The sequence below is a fragment of the Tachysurus vachellii genome, chromosome 1 (assembly GCF_030014155.1).
Source record: "Tachysurus vachellii isolate PV-2020 chromosome 1, HZAU_Pvac_v1, whole genome shotgun sequence".
Taxonomy (NCBI): domain Eukaryota; kingdom Metazoa; phylum Chordata; class Actinopteri; order Siluriformes; family Bagridae; genus Tachysurus; species Tachysurus vachellii.
The window spans coordinates 21,621,311-21,638,810 of NC_083460.1; the positions used below are offsets into that span (position 1 = coordinate 21,621,311).

The window sequence follows — 17,500 nt, forward strand, 5'->3', positions numbered from 1 at the left end:
ACACACACACAGACACACACAACCACACACACACACACACACACACTCACACACACACACACACGCACACAAACACACACACTCACACAGACGCACAGAGACACACACACACACACTCACACACGCACACACACACACACACACTCACACACACACACGGGGTCAAGCCGATCAGATGCGCTCAGAACATGTTGCTGATGAAACATACCGTTTCCACACTCGCACACTCACATACTCACTCGCACACTCACATACTCACACACATACTCACATACACACACATTTACACACACACACACACACAGACACACAGAGACACACATACATACACACTCACACTGACACACACACACACTTTATTGCCAAGTATATTTTCACATACGAGGAACACACACACACTTACACACATTTACACACATACACACAAACACACTCATTCACACTCGCACACTTACTCACACTCGCACACTCACATACTCACTCGCACACTCACATACACACTCACACTCACATACACACACTCACAGTTACACACTCACTCACACTCGCACACTTGCTCACACTCGCACACTCATTCACATACTCACAAACACCTTCACTGACTCACACACTCACACTCACTCACAGACACTCACACACACTCACTCACACACACACACACACACACACACACATACACACACTTACACAAACACTTACACACACTCACACTTACACACACACTCACACACACACTCACACTTACACACACTCACTTACACACACACACCTACACATACTTACACACACACATTTTGAATTTTCACGTCAAGTTCAGTATTTTACCAATACAATGCCATATAGCTACGAAACTTGGTATGGCTCATCAGCGACATGTTCTGAGCGCATCTGATCGGCTTGACCCCGGTATCGCTGCTTGCAGCTATATTTATTATTCTTCCTCTTCCGCCATTGAAGTCAATGGCAGCCCATAGAACCGTACGTAGGAAAGTTATGAAATTTATCAGAAAGAATCAGAATCAGAAAGGTCTTTATTGCCAAGTATGTTCAGGCAAAATTCCTGCAAAATCAGAATCAGAATCAGAATCAGAACTTACACACACACACACATTTACACACACATTTACACACACACACTTACTCACACTCGCACACTTACTCACGCTCGCGCACACACATACTCACACACACACACTCTCACACACACACACTCACACACACACACACAGACACTCACTCACACACACTCACTCACACACACACACACTCACAGACACACACACACGCACTCACACTCACACACACACTCACACAGACACACTCACACAGACACACACACACAGACACTCACACACACACACACTCACACAGACGAGGAACACACACACTTACACACACATTTACACACACTCACACAGACACTCACACACACACTCTCACACACACACACACACTCACAGTCACACACACACACACACACACACTCACACAGACACACTCACACAGACACACTCACACACACACACACTTTATTGTCAAGTATATTTTCACATACGAGGAACACACACACACTGACACACACATTTACACACACACACAGACACACACACACACTCACTCACACACACACTCTCACACACACTCACACACACACACAGACACACACAGACAATGCACACACACACACACACAGATGCACAGAGACACACGCACACACACACACACTCACACACGTACACACACACACACACACACTCACACACACACACACGGGGTCAAGCCGATCAGATGCGCTCAGAACATGTTGCTCATGAACCATACCAAGTTTCCACACTCGCACACTCACATACTCACTCGCACACTCACATACTCGCACACATACTCACATACACACACATTTACACACACATTTACACACACACACACACACACACACACACACAGACACTCACACACACACTCACACAGACACACACACACACACATACACACACACATATACATTCACTCATGCACACACACATACACTCACACACACGCTCACACACTCACGTGCATACACACGCACACACATACGGTATATATATATCTAACACAGACATTATCATCTTTAGAGCTATGAGAAAACTGAGTTGGTGCTGGAGCTGCTGCCAGATCATTTTTACTTGATGTTTTTTTATTAGACTTTTATTTACTTTATTAGATATTTATAGCTCCAGTTCCTGTAGTGACTTTGGGACACAGAAGCACTTTAAACCAAAATAATGAGGAGATGCAGAAGAGCAAAGCACAGTTTCTAGAAACTTCTAGAGATTCATCTAATCCTATTTCAATTTAAAATAGTTTTTATCCTAACAGCAGCATCTGTGTGTGTATGTTTGTGTGTGTGTGTCTGTGAGTGTGTGTGTTAGCCTGAATGTACCAAAACAATAATAGTGTCATGTCAGAATCAGAATCAGGTTTATTGGCCAAGTGTGTTGACACACACAAGGAATTTGGTTCCAGCTGTTTGTGACTCTCAAAAGTACAGAACACTATACTGAAAATTTATTGCAAATAACAGTATTGTGCAATATGCTTTTGTACAATATACTGTACAGCAGCAGTAGTGTGTGTAACGTACATGGATGAAGTGATGACTGACAGTTCTGTTAATGCAGTACTTATAGATATATAACGCAGTGAATATAATGATGGTGAGTTGTTAATCAGGGTGATTGCCCAGGGAAAGAAACTGTTCCTGTGTCTGGCAGTTTTGGTAAACAGTTCTGTAGCGCCTGCCAGAAGGGAGGAGCTGAAAAAGGTTGTGTCCAGGGTGTGAATGGGTAGTAGTGATTTTTCCTGCACGGTTTCTGGTTCTTGTATGGTACAAGTCTGGGGAGTGGGCATGGTGGCAGCAATTATATTTTCTGCTGTTTTTACTGTGTGTTGCAGTCTGTCCCTGTCCTGTTTAGTAGAGTATGTATTCAATTTTATTAAAAATATTAAAACTGTAAATTGTCAATTTTATTAATCCCAATGAGCAAGTGTGAGGCCACGATGGTGCAGACGAACTTTGTTGGAGCAAGAAAATGTGCATCAGGTGTGTTTTGTTTTTTTTAAGGTTTTAATATATTTATGAAGCCGCTCTAAACATCATCATACATATTGCACTGTAATTTACTTTCCATTCCAATTATTTTACCGTCCGCGTCGCTACAAACGCTGCAGTCACTGATTCCTGCATGTTTTCTGGCCTCCGACTCGAAGCTCAGAAACGTTCATGTGTGTTTCTTCCACAATAAATACGGTCTTTCGACTCAAACTCATTGTTCATCCATGTTCTGTAATTCAGTCCTAAAGAGCTGGAAGGAGCATCGCTACAGTGAAGATTTCAGGTATAAACACGTCTGCAGCTAATTAGCTACGCTTGAGGTAGAAGATTTGTTGTGTCTATCTTGTGACGTGTATAAGACAAACACAATCAACTCCTTAAACATTTTATTCCCTTTATTGAGTTCATAACAAATATAAAAAAAATTGTTCATGATGTTGCATGTGTTGAGATGACAAAAACCTTGCGCCTTCCCCCGTCAAATTAAGAACCAATAAAATCATTACTGTTTGGAAATTAACCCAGTTTATAGGATATAGAGAACACAGAGGTTTGATTCTTTCCCCTGCTGTGTTGATTAGTGTGATGAACCTCTCAGCATGAACAAAACACAAACCTGTAAACCTCTGACACAATAAAACAGTGCTGAATAACACAAACTGTGTGTGACAGAGTGAAGTACAACAGTGATTCAGATGCAGGCTGAGATTTGAAAAAAAGCAGCAAAATGAAACAAAATCCAGAGATCCAGAGATGCTGTGCATTATTTCTCTGTCCGTTTATCATGGTATCAATACGTCAAGTGAAAACTGATCAAACTGCTACACTGCTATTACACGTTTTTAAAGCATTTCATTTGATACTATTTGAGCTGAAAGCAGCGGTCACTTACTAGTCATGTAAATCATTATTAGGAGGAATAAAGCTTTCGAGAAAATGAATTCCTCTGGTTAGTATTTTAAAACTTGCATTCATTTTATGCATTTATTTCTAGTCAAAAAGATCAACTGGTAAAAGTATAAATAAATTAAAGTGGCAGTTCAACCAAAAACAAGGAAACACACAGCTGAGCAGAGTTCTTTAAAAAATCCGTTTTGATTGGACGTCCCAGTTAAACTAGTAAACCAGTATGTGTATGTAGTGTGTTAACAGACGTTACCATGTTTCACTACAGGTACAGTAGGAGATTTCATGCTGCATGCTGAACAGCCTCAGAAGCTTATTAACAGCTTATTAACAGCTTATTAATAGATCTTAACATTTGTTCATTTGTGCAACATTTTGCAGGTTTAAATCTAGGTCACTGTGTAAGTGTGTAAGCAATTCTTTCATTACGTGTCGTTTCCACCTCACCACTGTGTCTCAGTGGTGGATGATGTCACTGTAGATAGCGTTGGTTGTCGTCTGGCCGAGGATGAAGATGCCAACTGTGACCATGAGGATTCCGTAAAGGACCAAGGCATGCCAACTACAGGGAAATTTAAAAAGACAGAGGGAGCAGCTTAACCAGTAAAATCTCACACACACACACACACACACACAGCATCAGGAGTCACTATACACACACACAAACTCGTACACACATACACACACAGCATCAGGAGTCACTACATACACACACACACACACACACACACACCATCAGGAGTCACTACACACACACGCTCACAGCATCAGAAGACACTACACACACACACAGCATCAGGAGTCACTACACACAGGACATTTCTGGCTCTCTGATAATGAGTATAAAAGGTGCCAAGACTTAATCTTCAGTTGATGCTGTGCTCAGACTTTAAAAACAAGAGTAAACTTTAAAAAGAGTTACCTGGCTGATCTGACATCATGCTCTGAGAGCTTGGCCTCAATCAAGCACAAACCTACAGACAAAACAGTACACAGTGAAGATATACAGGTTACACAATAACAAATATTAACCTCTATATATATTAAACATAAGGCTATACCGATACAGTGGAAGGAAAAAACATACCCAAAATGAGTATGGGCAGAAATGTTTGTATTACTAACTTAAAGATGTTTGGACTTATTAAGGTCTTTCATTCTTTTTTATTTTTAATTTTTATTGAAAAATCAACAATCACAAATACAAGAATGTATACAGAAATTCTCCATTTTCCTTTTTCTAACAACAAAGAGCAGACACTCCCACCCCGCCACCCAAAACAAAAACGAACCCCAGACAAAGACACACACACACACTCGCGCGCGCACGCACAAACACCCCACATCCCCCTGTTAAAACAACTGAAGAAACGGAAAAAAAGGTTATGCATACAGTCCAATTATTGACCGAATTAGAACTCTAATCAGGTAGCACCTGCAGTCTCCTAAAGTAAGAAATAACAGGTTGCCACTTGCAAAAAAAGGTATCAGTAGAACCCCTCAGTGTATATTTTATTTTCTCCAACTTAAGAAAGAACATCAGATCCTTAAACCACTGAGAGATGGAGGGACATCTTATTGCCTTCCAACGTCTGGCCAACAAAGATGAGAAGGCTAAAACATCTTTGTGTACAGAACTCAGTGATACTGACTCATTGGTAATACCAAATATAGCGATCAGAGGGCATGGCGTCAATTGCACTTCAAATATGGAGGACATAATGCCGAAAAAACCTGTCCAGAATGCGTGTAATTTTGGGCACAGAAAAAACATATGACTTAGATGACAGGGGGAAGCATGACATCTGTCACATCTGTCCTCTACCCCAGGATAGATTTTTGCCTGTTTAGATTTGGAAAAATGAATTCTATACAAAACCTTAAACTGAATGAGACTGAGGCAGGCACAGGAAGTGGTAGACCGTATCCTATCTACGGCTTTCTCCCAACATTCGTCGCCTAACTGCAGCCCTAACTCCTCCTCCCAAGCGGTCCTGGTTTTATCTATATTACAGCTATTGAGAGATAAAATGAAAATGTATATCTGGGAAATCAAGCTATGCTGGTGTGGTGTGAACATGATTAAACTCTCCCAAGGTTGCTTGGGGGGTACAGAGGGAAAATTGGGAAGGCATTTAGATACAAAGCTGCGGACTTGGAGATATCATGATAAAAATGAGCTGAAGGCAGCCCATACTCCAAGGACAGGCTGGCAAAACTTCTAAAGATGCCATCTTCATACAAATCATAAAGTTGCTTGATGCCTTTTTCGTGCCATAGTGAAAAAGCTGAATCTAAAAAAGACGGGGGGAACAAATGATTTTTATTCAGGGGGCCCAGTGCTGATAGAGCCCTAAATTTAAAATGACGCCTAAACTGAAACCAAATCTTAGTGTGTTCAGTACGACTGGATTGTCAGTGTATTGAGATGGTTTGATCGGAAGGGGTGAGCAAAGCAGAGCTGATACAGAGGATGATCTACAAGACAGTAGCTCCAGATTGCACCAAGTGGATTCCGTTGAATTGGTCCAGGAGTTTAGTTTTTGGATATGTGCAGCCCAGTAGTATATTTGAAAATTGGGCAAAGCAAGCCCACCACTGAGCCTACATCTCTGCAATAGAGTCTTATGGATTCTGGGAGGTTTTCCACCCCAAAGAAAAGAATTAATGATTCTATCTAAAGAATCAAAAAAGTACTTAGGTAAAAATAATGGAAGCGATGGAAAAAAATAAAGAAACTTGGGCAGAACAATCATTTTAACTGCATTGATTTTTCCCATTAAAGACAGAGGTAGACTGCTCCACCTCTGAAAATCCGACTTCATGTCTGCCACAAGCGGAGCAAGATTGGCATGAAAAAGTTCGGGTAAGGAACGGGTCACCGTAATACCAAGGTATTTAAAGCCTGAACAGTTGAATTTGAACGGCAGATTCAGGTGCTGCAGTTGTAGAGCGGTATTGTTTACCGGATAACACTCACTCTTAAGAAAATTCAGTTTGTATCCTGAAAAAGAGCCAAAATCATTTAAGATAGATAAAATAACAGGAACAGAGCTAGCACTATCCGTCACATATAGCAACAAATCATCGGCATATAAGGAAACCTTATATTCCGCCCCCTTGCGAGTTATACCTTTAAAGGCTAATGAGGATTTAAGTTTAATGGATAATGGCTCAATGGCAAGAGCGAATAGCAGTGGTGACAGTGGGCACCCCTGCCGGGTTCCACGCCCGAGACTGAAATAATCAGAGCTAATATTATTTGTACGAACACTGGCTTGCGGGGATTTATAAAGGAGGCGGATCCAGGAGACAAATGTATCACCAAACCCAAATTTCTTCAATACCGCAAACAGGTATTCCCACTCGACTCTATCAAACGCTTTCTCAGCATCCAATGATTCGACAACCTCAGGAAACGGAGATGACTATCTCAGAAAACGGAGATGATATAATTTATTAGAGTAAATTATATTGAAAAGTGTACGAGTGTTAAAAAATGAATGCCGCCCTTTTATGAATCCAGTTTGCTCCATAGATATGATACGTGGAAGTACATTTTCTAACCGGGATGCAATTACTTTTGCCAACACTTTCACATCGGCATTCAGCAGTGACAGCGGTCTGTACGACCCGCACAGGTTGGGATCCTTGCCCTTCTTCAAGAGAAGGGCAATTGAGGCTTGATTAAAAGAGGGTGGTAGCACGCCCAGATCCAGAGATTCATTGAACACACCAAGAAGCAGCGGTGCCAATTTATCGCTAAACTTTTTTAAAAATTCAACTGGAAAACCATCTGGGCCTGGAGCTTTATTAGCCTGCATTGCCTTTATTGAAGCTCTGACTTCTTCAACAGATAGTGGGGAGTCCAAGTCCCTTGTGGAGACCGTATCAATAACAGGAAAATCAACACTTTGAAGGAAATCACCCAGTCTCTTATTATCAGTAAGGCATTCAGAACTATAAAGAGCAGAGTAATATGACTCAAATACTGCATTAATCTCTATGGGATCGGTAACGATAACATTTGAGTCATTATTAATCTGTGGTATTAGGCGTGATGCAGCCCGCCGTCTTAGCTGATGTGCTAACAATCTGCTTGGTTTATCACCGTATTCATAATACGATCCACGAGTTTGTAATAGCATGCGTTCAGTTTCTTTAGTGGAAAGGGGATCGAATTCTGCTTGTAACTCAACACGTTGCTTGTATAGCTCTGGAGAAGGGTTGGACGCGTAGCTCTGATCGAGTTGGCTGATAGCTGATGAAATTTCCCTGAGTTTAGCTCTGTGCTTCCGATTCATGAAAGCAGAGTACTAAATGATTTGCCCCCTGAGATAGGCTTTCAGAGTCTCCCATAATAACGAGCACGGAGTAGAGTCAAAACGATTAAACAACAAGAATTCATCAATCGCTTCAGAAATAGACACACAGAAATCCTTGTCTGCTAGGAGATGCAAATTAAACCACCAAGGAGACTGTGCAGGCCTATGGGTTAAGAATTGGATATCCAACGCTAGAGGAGCATGATCAGAGATCACAATGCCGAAATAATCCGCAGATACAACAGAGTGATTAAGATGGCTATCAATAAAAAAATAATCAATTCTGGAATATGAATGATGCACAGGGGAGAAAAATGAGAATTTCTTGATCCCGGGGTTGTGATATCTCCAAGGGTCTACTAAACCGTTTTGTGACATGAAATCGGAAAACGATTTAGACATTGCAGATTGGGATACAGCACGAGAACTAGAACGATCCAAAACAGGGTTCAAAACACAATTCAAATCACCACCAAAAATGATCAAATGGGCATTTAAAAAAGGAAGGCTACTCAGTAACCTATTGGCAAAATCAGGGTCATCAAAATTTGGAGCGTAAATATTAACCAGCAAAACCTTGGTCTGCATCAACGTACCAGCCACAATGACATATCTGCCATTCCTATCTGCAATTATATGGGCAGGTGAAAACTGTATACTTCTATTTACTAGGATGGCCACCCCTCGTGCCTTAGAATTAAAATTGGAGTGGAAAGTTTGACCCACCCAGGGACGATGAAGCCTATGATGATCCTTGACCCGGAGGTGTGTTTCCTGTTAAAATACTATGTCAGCGTGTAAGCGTTTCAGGTGGGTAAAAACTCTAGACCGTTTAATAGGATTACCCATGCCCCTAATATTCCAACTAAGGAACCGGACAGGTGCACCACTGCCAGCTAAACGTGGGCCAGTATTAGTGTCAGCCATTCATCCAAAAACAACTACAGAAAAAAAATGAAAACAGGACCTGTGAAGCCAGGGGGATCCCCATCCCCCCACCCCTGTGCGCCTGCATCCGACACTTAAACACAAACATACACCCAACACACAAGTAGAGTCCCCATTCTAACATTAACCCCAGGGGACAGCAACACGAACTATGAAAATAGAAACCTATCGCCGCCCACACAAATAAATGTGCTAACGACACGGAGAACAAGCCTATCATAAGCAAAGAGAAGGCTCCATCAGATTTAACTCAACAGAAATTACGAGCAACTATATCTGGTTAACGGCTTCCCTCCCCCCCCTCCCCCCACGTACATATATAAACAAAGTTTCTAGAGGAAAATAAATTCCCAAAATAAATTGACCGAGCATTTATTAATCAAACACTAAGTTTTCAGGATCACTTACACTTTTGGTCCCGTAAAAATAACACTTAAAAACACCAAAAGAGAAAGAAAAAAAAACGAACAGTCAAAGTCAAAGACCAGCATCACCACACGAAGTAAACATCGCCTCCAACAGCGACAGAAATAAAGACGTAAGACATCAAGACACTCGCTATGATAGTGAAATTTGGCCACAATGGCTCGTGGTCGTTCACCAGGCTTTGGTACGGGCTGTAGAGTGCGATGTGACCTGTCCAAAACCGGCTCCTTTTCCAGACTTAGTGCCTCCCTCAACAGCGCGGCAACACTCGCGACAGTGGAGCTATTGGGACCCTCCGGAACACCGATTATCCGGACATTATCGCGCCGTGACCTAGCTTCCAGATCTTCGCATTTGGTCTCAAGTTTTTTTAATTCAACAATAAGACGTTGCATGTCACGTTGCATTACAGCGATATCATCGGTGCAGACAGAAAGTGAGCGCTCCATCTCAACTACGGTGCCCTTTAATTCCCGCACCGCAGCCTCATTTGCAGCTTTATCGCTAGACAGCTGCACCTTCACCGCCTGCAGCTCCGACTTTGTTAATAATTCGTCTCCCAATGTACGTTCCAATGTACGTAGTTCGGCCTTAAAAACCTCGGTGATTCCGGACCTCAAAAAGGACAGCAGCTCTGACTTTAATGAGTCAATATCAGCCTTAGAAGCTGCCTGTGACACGATGGACCCTTCACACATAGGTGGATCATGTGAAGGCGAGGTCGTAACTGTTGCACCAGGCCGCATCTGCGACTGAGTCGCGCTACGGGTCTTAGTAGTTTTACCAGACATCATAATTACCTCTAGATTCAAATATCCAATCAACGAAGGTAAAACGAGGGATTAAGAGCAAAAACAAAAGTGAAAAGCTTGAAATAATAACAATTCTAACAATAATCCACCGGAGCCTCCTAACCCCACATCCTACTCCATGGCAAGCTAGACAGTGCCCCCCAGGTCTTTCATTCTTAAACGTAACTTAAAAAAAATAAGGTAAAAAAATATAGTGTAATAAAATGATACTTTTTGATAGTGTGATAAAATGATACGTCCCTTGTCATTTGTAAAAGTTCCAATATGACTTTCCACAGCATTAATGAACTCCGTAGACACTTTTATATGTATTAACATCATTTTCCACTCAGTGAAAGCTTGGTGCTGTTTGTAACCGTAACTGAAGCTAAATGCTGTGCCACATTTACTTTTGAGCCTTATAGAAGCATAAACCAGGCTGAATATGGACTAGTCTTGAAGTGTGAAGTGGAGGGAAACCCACAACACTTTACAAAACAATCTCACACCCATGTTGTCGTCCACCCTACATGTTTTTGGTTCTTTTTGTTTACGGGTCTGTAAATTCTGTGTTCTGTAAAACATGTAAAAATGAGTGTGTCCACTGCCCCCTAGTGGACATACTCATTACAGCAAGTATGAAGACTTCACCCTACTAGGGGGTGAAATCTCTGACTCAGCAGTGTCATTAATTTCCTCCAATGCTATAGTCATGCTGTGCTGTAAAACATATGTATATGGGTTGTATATTTTCATAGTTAAAGCTATTTGTATGTGGCATGTCGGCATAAGGTGACAAATCCAGTGTTCTTGGCTTCCAGCCTGTGCAAAGCAATGGGCTGCATGTAATAAAAATAAACAAACAAACAAATAAATAAATAAGTGTTTCCTGGAACATCCCAGTGGATAATAAGCTCTGTGTGAGTGTGTGTTACGGCATGGTCAGGCTCCAGCACTAATGAACTCCAGATTGCTTTGCATTTTCCTCTCATCTTTTTGACCTTTCTATTGAAGAATAGCCTCTGTGTTCGCACACTTCCTCGTCTGCTAGCACCTTCAGAAATCCCTTGTTTCCACAGCCATTATAGGTCACTCCAAGTGCATATCTGGAAGACATGTTGTCTGACCCTTGGCTAATTTGTGTGCTTCAATGAGGGCTTTCAGTTTTACCTGCTGATGCTTTCAGATGGAAGTTCTGGATCCCGTCACTTTGTGTGCTGCCGTCATGAAGCTTAGCCTGCTTCTCGTCTGTCATTCACCGCTTGTGATAGTGTAGAACATTTCTGGACTGCAGAGTGGTGTTTGCTGGACGTCTCTGTGCTTCATGCATCTGAACCATTCCAATGTAGTTGTGTTCTTCATTAGTTTTAAAAGGGTCTAGCAGCAGTGCAGCAGGAATGGCTCATCATTTCCACGATGTTGGGCACTTCCTGTACAACTGTCCACCGAGTCCAACTTGGGACACTTGCTTCACTGTTAGCACGGATTAAAAAGCATGCAGGGATTTGACCAATGACTTTCTGGTCTAGACGGAGGAGCCTGAAGCTGACTCCTGAACCAGGTAGGACCTCCAATCCTCACATCCACAATCCTCCTTAATTTCCTGATTGGTTGATCTACAGCCTTTGTGAGCATCCTCAGGATTCATCAAATAGGTTGAAATGCTTCTGATGACAGACATTAAATCCCTGTATTAAGTAAAATGTTGGGTTCTTGGTCACCTCCCTGACTCAGGCCCTTCATTTATGGATGATGGAGGCCACTGTGCTTATTGGGATCTTTAATGCAATGCAAAAAAAATTCTTTAAATTTCTTTAGATCTGTGCCTCGATACAATTCTGTCTCAGAGGTCTACAGACAATTCCTTGGACTTCATGGCTTGGTTTATGCTCTGACATGCACTGTTAACTGTGGGACCTCACAAGGGTGTGTGCCTTTCTGAATCATGTCCAATCAACTGAATTTCCCACAGATGGACTCCAATCAAATAGTAGAAACATCTCAAGAATGATCAGTGGAAACAGGATGCACCTGAGCTCAAATTTGAGTGTCATGGCAAAGGCTGTGAATGCTTATGTACATGTGATTTTTTTCGTTTTTTAAAGATTTTAAACATAACTTCCATTATGTTGTCAATATGGGGTATTCTAGTTTGTAGAACTTTGTGAAAAATAATGAATTGGATCTATTTTGGACAAAACTGTAAAATAACAAAACATGGAAAAAGTGAAGTGTTGTAAATACTTTCAGAATGCACTGTATAACTCTTCCTTTCATCAGTAGTTCGACTTCTGCTGTATAGGGACATGAGTGAGCACATTGATGATGCTGCATTATGATTAGTCAATCAGATGGTTCCATTCGAACTAAATATAAAATACACAATTACAGTAAAACCCACTAACACCTCCACCTATAGCTGCTAGCTGGCTACAATCTCAACATCTGAACTATCGTTTTCTAAACTCCCATCTCCTGAATCCTTTTTTTCCTTAGTATAATATCAGATTATTAACGAAAACGACAGACGTTAAGACTTACCTGGGAAAACAAATATGAAACAGGCTGCAAGGCCGCCGATGAGTGAGATGACACGCCCAATATCAGGGATGGTGAGCGCGAGGATGAGTGTGAGACAGAACCAGACAAGTGTGTACAGAACTCGGCGTCTTCGCTCTCTCACTACGTCTGTGTCTACGTCTGTCCCATTAAAACGCAGCCACAAGCCCTCTAACACGGCTCTGAAACACACACACACACACACACACACACACACACCTTTACATATCTATCTTTCACTATTCATCTCTGTTTGCATCCTCCATCCATTCACCCGTTTCTATTACCTCCCACAGAAGTGCAGTATGGGATATGAAGTGACCACGCTGATGATGATGAAGGCTCTGGCGATGGCCACAGCGATATCTTTAGATGGGTATGACAACAACACATCCTGATTCACCATGGACCCGAACGTCAGGAAACCGCACACACCTGCGAGGCGAAGTGAGGGAAAAAATAAAGGCTGATCTTTTTTTAGTTTAAAAACAATCACGTGTGATGTGATGTCATCACGTACAGGTATGTGTACACTTATCTAACACGCACCTGTTCCTGTGTAGACAAACAAGCAGATGATCATGCCGAGGGTCACCACACCTCCCCAGGGCCGCAGTGTTGCATTCCTCATACTGTTAAACACTGGAACACTGCTCACATGACACTGGGAGAGAGAGGGGGAGAAACTTTCTCAATCAGTATTAAAAGAAAATCTTTCTGGAAAATCATAAAATACTGCTTAAAGAATCAGCGAAGTCCTTCAGCAAACGTAGGAAGGACGTTAGTGTCCTAAAACAGATCCTCAGCCATGTTAGACAGAAAGCTTTCAGAGAATCCATCAGGAATCTGGGTTTTTACTGAATGCAGCTGGACGAATGAGCCGAGACGCAACTACAACTATTTACCTTAACATTCTACTCCTGAAAATATTCCATCCTTACAGTGAGAGAATTATATAGATATCGGTTTTGTGTTACCAGGACAGTTCACCAGTTTCACACTCACACGCACTCTCATACACACTCACTCACACACACTCACACACACGCTCGCTCACACCCACTCGCTCACACCCACTCGCTCACACCCACTCGCTCACACCCACTCGCTCACACCCACATGCAAGCACTCACATACAAACACACATGCACAGACACACATGCACACACACACACACACACACCTGGAATCCAAAGCAGATAGTCGGCATGGCATTGAACACAGCAGTCCAGGATATAGGACTAGGGGATAAAAAGACACACCAGCACGTGCATGTCAGAATCTGTTTACCAATCAACTGCTGAACAACTGAGAACTGCAGGAAGTGAAGCACAAACCTGGTAGGAATGATTCCAGGTGAGATTTCTTGGTCAGGCCAGATGTATTTGATGATAATTATGACGGTCACATACCAGGTGCCAATCACGCTAAAGGTGCTAAAGGTCACATGGTCAAAACAACATGAGATCACACACACAGTCCTATAAAAGTACTTCACAGTTCACACAATCAACAGCTGAAATCAGACAGACAGACAAACAAACAGAGACAGACAGACAAACAAACAGGGACCGAGAGAGAACCAGAGACAGACAGACAAACAAACAGAGACAGACAAACCGAGATAGACAGATAGACAAAAAGAGGTCGACAGACAGACAAGCGGAGTCAGACAGACAAGCAGAGTCAGACAGACAAGCGGAGACAGACAGACAAGCGGAGACAGACAGACAAGCGGAGACAGACAGACAAGCGGAGACAGACAGACAAGCGGAGACAGACAGACAAGCGGAGACAGACAGACCTGGCATATTTCTGGAAGCTGATCTCTTTGGGGATGGACAGGGGGAGGATGATGAGCACAGAAGTGACTGTGATGGTGAATTTGCGGTTTGTGTACCAGTCAGCGACGACAGCACTGTCTGCATCATGTGCCATGGCACTGATCACTAAACACATGGCCAAGAGAAGAAAAAAACAACAATTAATAAACTCTCTGTGACACACACACATCACTGTATAAATTAGCAACAGGAAGAACATAATATTCGACTCACGCTTGTCCAGCTGGTCTCCGATAATGATGAGGAAGGCTATGCACGTGCCAAAGGTGTAGACTGCAATGGCGATCTCACATATAACCCCCAGAACTTTCCCACACACGGCACGGACCACTTCCTGATACGTGCTCTCATTGCTCACCTAAAGCAGGAGAAACATCTCAGCTCAGAGACCAAAAGTCAGGACGTTTGTTACAGACGACTCTGTGCAGCGTGAAACATGGCAACGTGACACGCCACCAGGCACCAAACCGTACCACTACAAGTCTTATTTACAATCAGAAATGAAACAATAATGTTTATGGTGTCCAGGAAGTGGCGTCAGACCAGCGCCTTGATTCCCTTGTGAGAAATCTCATTCAATAACTTAATGAAACATTTCCTTGTTCTAATAAATGTCTCCTCCAGGACAAAGCTAATGATAATTTCCTGTTTCAGCAACATTAAGCAATTTACATTACAAAAGTGGAACTGAATGAATCTGAAATACAAGATGAGTGAAATGTGTAGATTTGTTCTTGTTATATGAGAGAGAGAGAGAGAGAGAGAGAGAGAGAGAGAGTCCTGTTTTCTATAATTTTTTTGTTCACGTGAACTTGATGTGAACTAATCTTAAATCAGATTTTCCACTAATCTTCATTAAATGTTCATTCTGAAGGCTCTGTTCAGCTTCCTATCATGTAAACAGGAAGCCTGCACGCCGTAAGTGAACTCGGTGTCTGTTGTGTTGTGTTGTGTTATTGCACAGTGTTGTGTGGTAAACTAGCGTCACGTGAGTGAACGCAAAGTTGACGAGTGAAAAGAAAAAAGAAGAAGAAAAAAAAGGGTAAAATGAATATAAGAATATCTAAAGTTATGATGTGTGTGTGTTGTGTACCTGCTCACCTGAGAACAATAAGCAAGGATCACCAAGCCAGTGATGATGAAGATCAGTAAACACTGGAGTAAAAAAAAAAAAAAAAAAAAAAAAAGATTATTCTGATAAATATTCAACTAATTATCATGAGTATTTTGTCAGTGAAGGAGGCTGGCCTTCTGTGTATGTGTCTCACCATTTGCAGCACCACTCCAGCAACCACTCCTCCAGCCATGTAGAACGCTGCAGGAAAGTTGAGAAGTCCCGCCCCCAGTGCAGCGTTTACCACAATAAACACCGCCCCCAGCGCTGAGGTCCGGCCCTGAGACTGCTTGGGATGAACATATGCTGCCACAAGAAGCGGCGCTTTCTCTTCATCATTTTCACTGTATCCCCAATCACTTGGCTCAGAGTTCACGGCCATGTCTCACACAATTTAACACACACACACACACACACACACACACACACACACACACACACACAGGGGTCACAGCTCCAGAACTCCGCAGGCTTCAGACAGTCAGCAGTGTTACTGTAGCTGTATTAATACACGGGCAGAACAAATAAATGCCATGCAGGTCTTCCGTCAGAAGGATCTCAGTCACATGCTCACAAACGCACACAGACGAGAAGAGAGTTCTGTAAAGGACGAAAAGAAAATAATTAGCCAAAAATGATCATTCCAAAGATTTTACTTCTAATCGGAATGAATTAATTCTAATAGACTGCATGCTGCATGTTCTAAATTCTAATCGTGTGGCAGGAGGAGCCAATATTTAAATCACACGTTTGATCATATGACTTTAGCGCTGGTCTTTCTTTTTGCTTCAGCAGCTCCACATGGACTTTAGCCTGAAATGAAAGGTGCTGTTCTCATCATAAAGATAAAGGAAGTGAAAGATGCAGCAGCTCTCGTGATGTTCCCCTCACATTTGACTCGACTCGACTCGATCTGACTGACAGCTAGGTTTTTAAAAGAAGTCATCAGTCTGACAAAAAGAGGAAAAGGAGAATTTTGTGTCATGTCATGTCGTGCCATTTCTATAGATCCTGCTGCGATGACAGAGGACCTTCAGAACTTCAAGTGAGCTGTAGCGGCCTGGAGAAACTCCATGAACACAAATGAACAATAGTCACTGCGTGTACATACAACATCTAATTTATTACCTCTCCTGATTTTCTGCTGTTTTTCCTTTTTCTTTTGAGATGTAACCCTCTCAGCCGCACTGTACGTCTGTGTGAACCATTGTGTCAGAAGGAAAATAAACAAGTCTGTGTGAGATTCTAACACACACATGACGTTAAGTATGAAGTCCACATAAACTTAAACAGGAGGCTACAACAGGTTTCTCTTCATCACTACACAGTCAATAGTTTGTCTACATCTGACTATCACATCTCAATCTGACCCTCTTTAAACATCCAGTTCAGACATGAACAAAATCCTTGCTCTCTCTCTCTGTCCCCCTCTCTGTCTTTCCCTCTCTGTCTCCCTCACTCTATCCCTCTCTCCCCCTCTCTATCCCTCTCTC

At 42.2% G+C, this 17,500-nt stretch overlaps 1 protein-coding gene across 1 annotated transcript in view; it reads right to left on the reverse strand.

Annotated features, from left to right (window-relative positions):
• Nucleotides 1–3,471: 3,471 nt before the first annotated feature.
• Nucleotides 3,472–17,500, reverse strand: part of slc38a7 (solute carrier family 38 member 7) — a 14,570-nt gene continuing 541 nt past the window's right edge. Inside the window, exons 2-12 of the mRNA XM_060877101.1 lie at nucleotides 16,162–16,607; nucleotides 15,995–16,048; nucleotides 15,107–15,251; nucleotides 14,854–14,998; nucleotides 14,387–14,485; nucleotides 14,233–14,290; nucleotides 13,599–13,713; nucleotides 13,337–13,484; nucleotides 13,032–13,231; nucleotides 4,923–4,974; nucleotides 3,472–4,562 (exon numbers count right to left, since the gene is read on the reverse strand). Of these exons, the coding sequence (XP_060733084.1) occupies nucleotides 4,457–4,562; nucleotides 4,923–4,974; nucleotides 13,032–13,231; nucleotides 13,337–13,484; nucleotides 13,599–13,713; nucleotides 14,233–14,290; nucleotides 14,387–14,485; nucleotides 14,854–14,998; nucleotides 15,107–15,251; nucleotides 15,995–16,048; nucleotides 16,162–16,389 (1,350 nt within the window). The 5' untranslated portion in view covers nucleotides 16,390–16,607 and the 3' untranslated portion in view covers nucleotides 3,472–4,456. The remainder of the gene's footprint in view (nucleotides 4,563–4,922; nucleotides 4,975–13,031; nucleotides 13,232–13,336; nucleotides 13,485–13,598; nucleotides 13,714–14,232; nucleotides 14,291–14,386; nucleotides 14,486–14,853; nucleotides 14,999–15,106; nucleotides 15,252–15,994; nucleotides 16,049–16,161; nucleotides 16,608–17,500) is intronic.